Source organism: Pollicipes pollicipes, unplaced genomic scaffold, assembly GCF_011947565.3.
Source record: "Pollicipes pollicipes isolate AB1234 unplaced genomic scaffold, Ppol_2.1 Scaffold_4740;HRSCAF=5597_pilon_pilon_pilon, whole genome shotgun sequence".
NCBI classification, from domain to species: domain Eukaryota; kingdom Metazoa; phylum Arthropoda; class Thecostraca; order Pollicipedomorpha; family Pollicipedidae; genus Pollicipes; species Pollicipes pollicipes.
This window is the reverse complement of record NW_023596545.1, coordinates 15,551,124-15,561,185: the sequence shown is the minus strand read 5'-3', so window position 1 is coordinate 15,561,185 and position 10,062 is coordinate 15,551,124. Positions and strand designations below refer to the sequence as shown.

The window sequence follows — 10,062 nt, the reverse complement described above, 5'->3', positions numbered from 1 at the left end:
TCAAGATTTCACCGGCCACCGTGCTCCGCTACCAGACGGGCAACTGCTTCGAGTACAGCACGTTGCTGTGCTCGCTGCTGACTGGCGCCGGATATCGCGCGTACGTGGTCTCTGGGTACGCCGTACGCTCCGTCTGTCAGAAGGACATGGTGCGCGTGGTGTGCCCGGAGATGACGCACGTGGAGGAGGAAGCAACCAGCGAGGAGGCGGCGCCCGAGAACAAGTACCAGCTCAAGCCACCGAAGGAGCTGGTCAGCAAGTACGAGGCGATGATGGAGGAGCGCGTGCGTGAGGCGGCGCGCAAGCTGGAGCAGGAGCGGCTCGAAGAGGAGATCCGACAGATGAACGAGCACGAGAAGGAACCGCCGGACCCACTGTTTGGCATGCGCGTGCACGCGTGGGTGTTGGTGATGCCCGGTGATCGAGATATTACTGAGCCGTTCTTCATCGAGCCAAGCACGGGCGTGGGTAAGGGGATCCGCAGCCCGGACTACCTGGGCATTGAGTCACTGTGGAACCACCGCAACTACTGGATCAATCTGCAGTACTGCATTAATGGGGTCCGTGACCTGGAGTACGACCTCTTCAATCCCATACACTGGGAATTCCTGCTGCTGCGAGACGCCATGCGTACCCCGCACCCCGACGAAGTCGAGACCGATCTGGAGGAGGCCGTACTGGACGCAGACCGGCTGTTGGAGATGCCGTTTTCGTGGGTGGAGCGCCTGCAGGTCTCCAAGGCCAGGTACGACGAGCGCTTCCCATGTGGAAAGAAAGTGACGAACTTCTACCGATCGAAGGTGGAGGAGTTCTCACCGTACTCAATGAAGGACGGCGTGGTCAAACGACTTACCATGTACGAGGACTTTGGCTGCGAAACTGTTGTTTCTGTCAAGGAGACATATCTGCATCGTGCTGACCACCTGGTCAGCCGAGAGATCACACAGGAAACGGGCTGGGTGGAGGAGCGCTTCTCGGCCGGCCGGGAGGACGCCCTGAAGGAGCACCAGTATGCCGTGCTTGGCAACAACCCCGAAGACCGCCGCGTCATGCAGTACTACCACAAGGCTCGCAAGGACTGCATGGCGACGCGCACGGTGACCGAGGGTGGCGTCATCCAGGAGGACTTCATCGAGCGCGACGACAAGCTGTACCGACGCGAAACCCTGGTGGGCAGCATCCAGAAAAAGTTCGGACCCGCCTGCGCCACGCGCAAGCCCATCATCAGCATTACTGAGCGCATGCACCGGAACCCGCGCGGCGACGGCGACGACGGCGTCAGTCTGCGCACCTTCGACATCGCCGATGCCAAGATCAGCGTCGTGTTCCACGCGTGCCGCGGCAAGATCACGGCCGAGCGGCGTGAGTTCTCGAAGCCGCACCCGGACGACAAGGCGCGACTGGTGCCCATCCTGGAGGAGGCGGCCGCCTCCGGTTTCAGCACCGACCCCGAGGAGGTGCCGCCGCGTATGCTCGACCTCTACTACATGATGAAGGCGCAGATGGAGGACGAGGAGCGATCGGTGGCGGCCGTGCGCGAGGCAGAGGACGAGATCATCGAGCTGCTGAACGCGCGCCTGCAAGAGGAGGCTGCGCTCGACATGGAGTACAGCCTGTTCGACAGCGACTTACAGCCGCAGATCCGCACCGATCGCAAGGACCTGGAGGCGTTCCTGGCCGCCCAGTCGACGAGACTGGTCGAGAAGAACAAGGATCCGCTGGGGCCGTTCCTGGCGCGGCTGAACGCCACCGAGGCGGAGCTGACCACCGCCAACCGCTTCCAGCTACGTGACGAGTGCATGCAGAGCTTCCGGCAACGGCTCGTGGATAAGGCCAACCGGCTGCAGAAACAGTTCGAGGAGGAGACGGAGGCGCTGCAGTCGCGCCAGCGCTGGTACCAGCAGAACTACGTGGGCTTGACGGATGAAGAGGAGGAGCGCTACCTCACCTTCTGTCACGACACCATGTTCCGGTTACACGTCCTGGAGTTGCTACTGGAGAGACACAAGCAGATGGCGCCCGTGAAGCACCAGGCGCTGGAGATGAAGCTCCGCAGCGATCCCAGGATCTCCGGTGACGTCATCAAGGAGGAGGGGGAAGGCGGATCTTGAGCAATCTGACGTCACACACACGCGTGGGTTTCGTGACGTATCTCATGAATTACCCAAGAAGTGCTGCATCAGCGCACTCCATCAGGGGACAGGGGCGAGGGTTCTGACCGCGTTCTGGTTAACATGCCGTATGGTGCAGGTGAACCGATGGTGAGAGCCGTGTTACGGTCACCCTAATCGAACCAGCACAGCCGACGATTCGCCTGATCTCGTGGTAGTGGAGCGCTGTCCAGAGCTTGTTCAGTGACGACAGAGCCGCCGGCCAGCAACCGGCGCCAACTCCACCAAATACACTGTTGAGAGAGCAGTCTGACCTCTCACCAATGCACTGGCGACAGTGAATGGTCGCACACTGTCCTTTATTCAGTTCACGCCAATACAATATTCTTTACGATCTTAACACGCCAACAGGAGCCTTGAAAGAAAAGGAAAGCTTGCTCAAGAATACCGCCTTGGCCCAACATTCAAATCCTCATGTCTCTTTCATAACGAAAAACAAAGCTGATATTTCACGCCGCAGCTCCAGCCTGAGCATATATTCAATTCGCTAATGCAAAAGTAAGATACAAGTAGACCTCCATCACAGCATCTGGCGTCACGACGAACACCGCAACTCGGCGGCGTGTATCACGAGCACGCCACACTCGGCAGATGTACACGACAGTCGTCCTGCACGGCGCTCGACGGGGGGGGGGGGGGGGAGGGAGGGGCGCCCGGGCCGCAATGATCACTCGCTCCGAGTTCACGGCGCCAGACAGATCTTCGGAAACACCAGGCCAGTCGGTCAGACCGGTCGAACACTCCGCGGCTGCCGCCCTCACCAGACCCACCGCAGCACAGCTACCGAGCCTTAGTCCGACGCGGCTCCTGCGTGACCCGTCGGCCCAGGCCAACACGCGACACGCGCTGTGTCCGTCCGAGCAGACCACGCACACGGCACTGCGGACGTCCGCCGCCAGGGCCCGTCGCCATTCTCCCCGTGCGTGCGCGCGAGCGTCACGCCGCTCAGTTCTCCAGGAACGAGACGTACTGCGTGAGCAGCGCCAGCGACTGCTGGCAGCTGGTGCCCTGGTGGAGGGGCGGCGCCGCTGGCCGCGGTCCCACCACCGTGCCGTCGACGGCCCAGCCGCGCTCCTGAGCCAGCCGCGCCACCTGCTCCGACGGCAGGCCGACGAACGCGGTCAGGTCGGCCAGCGTGATGGAGGTGTAGGCGCGCGCCACCAGCGCCAGCGCTCGCTCGCGGATCACGGCTGCGGGCCGCGATGGCGAACGAGGTCAGAGTCAGCTCACCCACATGACAGGCGCGAGCAGCGGCGTCGCAGCTGCCGGGGTCGTCACAGAACAACAAAAAACAACAAACAAACAACACAAAGAAACATACACGCGCCGCGCCGTGAGGCTATATAATCGCAGCGGAATGGTCGAGTTACGTCAGTGTTCAGGAGCCATCATGGAATTACACCACACCTAGCGCTTCCCTAGGGCATGACTGTTCAAATTCTCGATCGCAAGTTGAGCAGCTGCTAGCTGTCATATGCATGCTTTGGAATATTCAAATATCCGCGTTCAGAATCAAGGTCGGGTCGCCACGCCAGCCTGCGTGCCTGTGTAACACAACACAGAATAAAAAAAGGGAACGACGGTGACATGCTGAAATGGGAAGGCTTTGCCTTCATAATGATCGTGATTTACAAAATTCCCACAAAAAAACGAGTTCGCCCATATGCGTCAGGCTTTTCGTCTTGAACCCCAAGCACGTTCTCGATGCGCTTCAGTGTGAGTATTTCCTAACCCGCGACTGCCCGGGAGAGGGGGTACAAGCAGCGCCCTGCCATCCCACATTTGGGTGTTTGATTAGTTTGATACTGACTAGCTCGATTGCCGGCCAGTAAGGATCAGTCAGGGCCTGCTAGGGTCAGAACAGGGCATCTACGAGGTCACACCGGAGTACATGAGGTCACACCAGACCATATACGGAGTCACGAAAACCAGTGACTTTTACGTGGTGTGACCAGAAAAACCTGAACAAATTTATTGGAATGTGTGACCTGACTCCGACCTCACATGCTTGACATGTGGTCTGTAGCCGCTGGCCAATCTTTGCGACCAGTAGTACAAGTGCTAGAATGCATTGACATCAGCAAATGTTTTTTTGTTGTGTTCTGCGAGCCCTGTGACGGCACCAGTCACGCCAAAAGTGTCAGCTCGATGAATGCAAGATAGACTGACCGTGGCTTTCGATTGCCAACGGAAATTTGTCCAACTGACGGCTGGACGCTGAGATGCAAGGAGATTACTTCTGACCTTCAGGGCGGCCAAATATCCCAGCTGATGCCTGTTTAAGACGATCTCAACGGCGCCCTGCTGACCCCGATCTGCGTACGGTGCTAAGGATTTGAGAGGACGAACCCTCATACGGCGCGGAGGATGTGAGAGACCCGTACCCTCGAGTTCGCCGATGGCCTGCTGGAGGTACGCCGGCCACTCGCGACGCAGAGCCGCGTACGTGCCCGGGAAATTCTTGGTCCAGAGCTTCTGCCCCACCATCCACAGCGCCGCAAGCGTGCCGTCCGCCTCCTTGGCTGAGGTGGGCGCGCGCTTCCACAGGAACTTGGCGCTGCACCTGCAGTGAGATCAGAACACTTGTACCAGGGGTGCAAATTTGGCGTTTTGCACTGGAGGGGGGGGGGGAGGGGGCAAACCCATGAACTTTGTCCATCCTATATCCGAGACAGATCTTCACGAGTGTTGTCCACTTAACTCTGCGGTCATAAGTCCTTAAGGTTCCGGTTCCCCAAGAGCTCTTGAGGATGAGCACGAGACAGTAGATGATCGTGTATATTGTATGTTTTCTGTACAGACGTCGTATAGCTTCTAAAAATTTAACGTACCCTCTCTGCATCCTGTTTTAGTTCAGAGACGGATCGTTTCCTGGAAAAGAACATACCACTATTTGCCCCGTTCTTCGACGTTCCGCAAAGTAAACCTATTTGATTTTTTGGTGAGTAATAACCTACATTTCCCAGGAGCGCCTAAGCCCAGGGGCAACTAAAAGGGTCTCGGACATTCATATTTAGCAGGAAACGAGTTTCTGGGGAATTGCAACATCTGTGGAGCTCCATTAACGAAATCATGAATCGGCCCATTTGGAGAAGGGGCACCAAAACTTTTAATTTCGCGGCACCAAAACATATATTTACTAACGGCAACAGTCCTAAATCGGCAATTGAAAGGATCACGAAACCTTCTTTGAGGGACACTACGATTTCTTTGCTTTCCATCTTGACCAAAGTTTGGTTGGATCCATTCCGAAAAAGAAACCACAAAACCAGAACTGTGCAGCATAACAAACGAAAACTTTTTTATTCCCGGGGGTAGCACAATACGTCCCAACACATTCATCTTTCAGAAACGATAAATTCCAGGGACACTCCAATGTTCGCGCCTTCCTATGGGCGAAATCCGGGACCGGCCTATTCGGTGGTTGGTCACCAAAAATTTTATTTTGTGGTAACATGACCTTCACTTCTAAAAGGCAAAAATCCAAGCGGGTCATTGAAAGGACCCCTAAGTCTTCTTTTTCAAAGAGAACCAAAATCAGGGAGCACGCAATTCCTGCGCCTTTCACGCTAACAAATACTTAATAGTACTTCTCGTCGAAGAACCACCCGACGCCTTCATTTCGGGCATCACCTGCATTTTGAAAAGACATCTACTTTTAAGGGAGGAGCCACGTAAGCCTCCAAGCCCTTTAATTTAAGTGGCGTTCAACTTCACAGGGCACAAAAATTGCCCATCTTTTAACATCACGAAGAACCAAGGGAGCCCCTTTCGATGGGACAACGACACGCAACCTACCTTTGGCCTTTGGGTTCCGAGGTCCCAAGGAGCCCTTGGGGCCCTGAGGGTGGGACGTTCCAGGGTCGGATCGAAGGGTCCGAAGGGTAAGCCAGGGGAATGAAGGGACCTCAGCCAGCGGGCAATACAGAACACTCCGTCCAGTGTCGGTCTTGGCCCTGGGGCCTCTTTCCCGAGTCAGGACAGGGCCAGACCTGCAAATGTTAATCCGAAAGATCGAGCATTGGTCTGGCTCCTGTGCTGATCAGGGGCTCACTGTGCCCAAAATGGACACTGTGAAAACACAACAAAGAGTGTCGGCAACAAGCCCAAAGCCGGATATAGACACACTGGCTCACCAGGGACAGCAGCGGGACCTCGGACGTCAAAATGCTTTGGTTAGGACCTTCTTGACAATAACAGGCGACATGACAAATGATGATGCAAAGATAAGCGCTCACAATGACACAGTGACCTGTGCCAGTCAGCGGTCGCAGGATCGAACGAAGTGGCCCTCCGCACCGTTTCAACCAAGAGGCAGAGACCGATAAGCCGAATTGGCGTCTCGGTGCCAATTATTGGACTTCCTGTTAAAGTAAGGGATCATTTTGCGTCGGTGACGTGTCCCTGCGTCGATCCTGTGTCAGACACCCAGGTCAGAGAGCCCGACGCATCAGGGATGGGACCGGTGCGTGACGTATCCCTCTGGGGGCCTCCGGATCGACCCGGGCACCCCGGTCCCCGTATCGCCAGAATAGCACTTGCTATGTGCCCGGGCTGGGACGAGACAGCCCTTCAGCTCGTGGCCAGCAAAATACATCCGGGCGATTCTGAGACAGATTTTCGGGACGAAATCATCAGTTAGAGCGTCACCAGCGGTCGAGATTACACCATAGCGTCATCAGTTCGTGGTGCTTTACGTGCTAAGACAATATGAAAATATGATGGCAGTTGGGTGCAAAATATGAACGTTTTACATATTGCGTATTATGTATAAAACATGTTACATAATATGATCCTTTTCCACGCTCGTACTATGCTAGGGGTGCTAGAGCTATATCGATCTTCGAACACAAGATGATTTTACGTGCCGGAGGCGCAGTAAACCTAACATCCTTGTTTTTCATATCTAGCACTTCCATTGTTTACGTATCACTTGTGTCAAATTCCTCAATAAAAATGCAGGAAGTTTTGATACCCCTTCAAAATACTCAAAACATACAGCACAAGATTTGAAAGTTTCTATAGAAATGACACAAAACATGCCCTCATATTCCAGTGAACTGGCCACATGTTTGAGTTCAAGAAAAATCACGTTAAAGGTCAACGATTTTTAATAACTTCGCCGCTTTCTGCTGCCACTATCAACATTTCAACATTCGCGTCATGACGCACCACCCGAGTGGCGTCATGTGTACAACTGATTGGTTTTGTGTTCAGCCGCTCTCTTTGGGCCTCGATTCCCCGCGCAACCCGCCCTTTCTGCCAGGATGAGAGGCAAACGCCACCATGTGGTCACAGAAGCGTCGTAAAGCCCAGATGACGTAATAACATTCACTGTGAAATTGCTGACTTACTAAATGCAACTTTTTGGGGTTCTGTTTTATGTAAGCTATTGTGTATTGTTTTGTGCCATGCTTTGCTTTATTTCTGAATTGTGAGTACACACAAAATCTTAAATCATTTTTACTTTAAATATTTCATAGAGTATTGGGAGCCACATTCCACATTGTGAAGGTCTAGCCAAATATGGGAGCCCAGCACAACATTGGGGGGGGGGGGGGGGGCACCTCCACATTGCAGGGTCATGCCCACCCACCCCCCAAAAAGAGATACACAGTTCCACCCCTAACACTTGCATTCATTGTGGTGGAATGCTTTTTACTTAAAGAAGCAACAATAAGCAAAACATCAAAGGACAAACAGCGAGATGTCAAGGGCACAAGCTTCAGACAAATGAAGGTCGACCATTTGGTGATAGAACAACACACTCACATCCTCAGATTGGAAATGGGAAGGCCTCTATAATGCCTTTGAGACTGAGCACGACTTAAAGTGTCTGGAAAGCATTTGCCCTTGATTTTTGTATTGACAGTCACCACAAGTCACATTTGGACACTTGGACAAGAGCTCCCAAACTAAACACCAAAAAATCTGAAGGCAAGGCCATCTTGGTTCTGTGGAGGAAACAAACATAGTGGACAGCTCCCTAAATTACAAGGATAGATGTGGAGCACAATTGTTAAGCAGTATTGTGGTATGCGCAAATCATGTACTGATCTTAAGTAAAAGATCCATGAGCTTTGCTCAGATTTTGCAGTGAAAGACAATCAGATTTCTCAATATTTTTAGCATGTGTATAGTTAGGTCTGGTGTCAAGTTACATCCTTTTCAATGCATGCACCAATACATGCATCTGTGGTGGCTCTCAGGTACTTACAGATCAGGATGAATGATAACAATAAGCATCAGTTAAAATACAAGCATCAGTGGCAAAAGTGTGCAGTATGTGCACATAACACTTGTACTCACAGATCATTCTCCAGAAGATAGCAGGCCAGCAGTTTGGTATATACCTCAGGAGCTGCTATACCATCTGGAGACTAAAGACACAATTGCTGTGTTTCTTGGAAAACAAGATATTTAATATGCACTACAGATTTGTTGTGTAGAATAAAATCACCATTTATAACATAAAACACCACAACCATAATGCTTATAGCTGAATGCATGATTTCAAACTATTGATATAACTCAAGTTTTTGTTCCAAAGAACCATTTCCCTTCAGGTACCACATTAACAATGGCTAGCATGGGTGGGGAATGACCTTTGTATCTGACACATATGGAGGTGCAAAAAGCATTGACAGTGGCTGATTTAAAACTGTGGGAAGTTACACAGATGTAATTGGCATATCGTACACATAATTCTTCTTTCTCCAGTTCCTTTCTTGTGCCTTCAAGGTCTGCAAGCATTACTGAGTGATCCTGGTGACCTCTGAGTATTGAGACCTTTGCTGGAAGATAGAAGCACATCATCAAATTCTAAAGGCAATCAACCATCACAAACATCTGGACAGTGAGAACATAGATGTGGTATGTATGCAACTGGCCCATATAATACTTAGATCTATGTGGTGACTAACATGAATTTGAGTTTACTTCTCATGGGATAAGAATAAAACTGTTGGGCTAGACTATTTCAAATAACATGGTCAATTCATACTGTCTCATTGTAAATCTATTTATATTTTTGTGCTATACTACTATAACACTGGCCCATATTATGCAAAATGATCAATATAAAATGACTACCTGTAAATGTAATACTGTTTTTGTGCCCTGTACATACAAAATACTTTTCAGATCCCAGTGATTCATTTTTATGCCAGTAAAAAACAACTCAAGTACATCTACCAGACAACAACTGAACATGCTCCACATTGCTGAAAATGTCCAGACAGCAATGATGCATAGCAAAAAATTCAGAACATGGTTATTAGAAATCAGGGTGTTAAGAATTTGCAACACAGCCACCACCAATTCCAGGGCATGGCTAGCAGTTAAGAGAATTTTGAAGTTACCAAGAAAATTTCTGACATATCACAATACTATAAATCAAACTGATGACAGTTTTACATAAAAAAGCTTGAAAATTCAGTACAATTTGACATGGCCTGAATTACACACACACAAGCCTGAGGTTAAGCAAAGTTCTGTACGCAAGGAGTGCAGCAGATGTGCTCTTTGCAGACAGGTCTCTAAATGTGTATACAACCTTGTTCTTGCAACACAACCACTAACCAGATGAAATTTATGAACATATGCATGGTAGCAGTTTTACAAAATCCATGATACCGAGTGCAAAAACTGGCACAACGTGTCACTGCACACCACAAATGTGGAATTAGGGTCAAAATGATAAACAAAATATTTATTTCAATGCAATACCCTTCGTTTTTATGCAGCCCGCATATACAGCGCACGGTATGCATATATCACATCCATAGCATATACTACCCCGCATCCGCCTCTACTAACCTTCCCTGCTTTAATCACGTACTTGTCACCGACTCCTGCCGCATCCCCCAAGCGTGCTTCCTCACGCATTTAC

At 51.2% G+C, this 10,062-nt stretch overlaps 2 protein-coding genes across 4 annotated transcripts in view; one reads left to right on the top strand and one right to left on the bottom strand.

Annotated features, from left to right (window-relative positions):
* Positions 1-2,426, top strand: lobo (coiled-coil domain-containing protein lost boys; the record flags this gene model as incomplete). Its single annotated transcript, XM_037221409.1, is given in 1 exon segment — positions 1-2,426. A coding segment is annotated over 1 exon segment (2,111 nt), but the record flags the coding sequence as incomplete, so codon positions are not given.
* The window catches only part of CSN8 (COP9 signalosome subunit 8), a 70,514-nt gene extending 60,452 nt beyond the window's left edge, over positions 1-10,062 (bottom strand). The window contains exons 1-5 of one of the 3 annotated variants that reach the window (XM_037221417.1): positions 9,990-10,062; positions 8,871-8,965; positions 8,481-8,551; positions 4,556-4,734; positions 2,438-3,361 (exon numbers count right to left, since the gene is read on the bottom strand). In XM_037221417.1, coding sequence (XP_037077312.1) covers positions 3,117-3,361; positions 4,556-4,734; positions 8,481-8,551; positions 8,871-8,924 — 549 coding nt within the window. In that variant the 5' untranslated portion in view covers positions 8,925-8,965; positions 9,990-10,062 and the 3' untranslated portion in view covers positions 2,438-3,116. Of the gene's footprint in view, positions 1-2,437; positions 3,362-4,555; positions 4,735-8,480; positions 8,552-8,870; positions 8,966-9,989 lie in introns of those variants that run through there. The other 2 variants (XM_037221416.1, XM_037221419.1) reach the window with 2 other exon arrangements.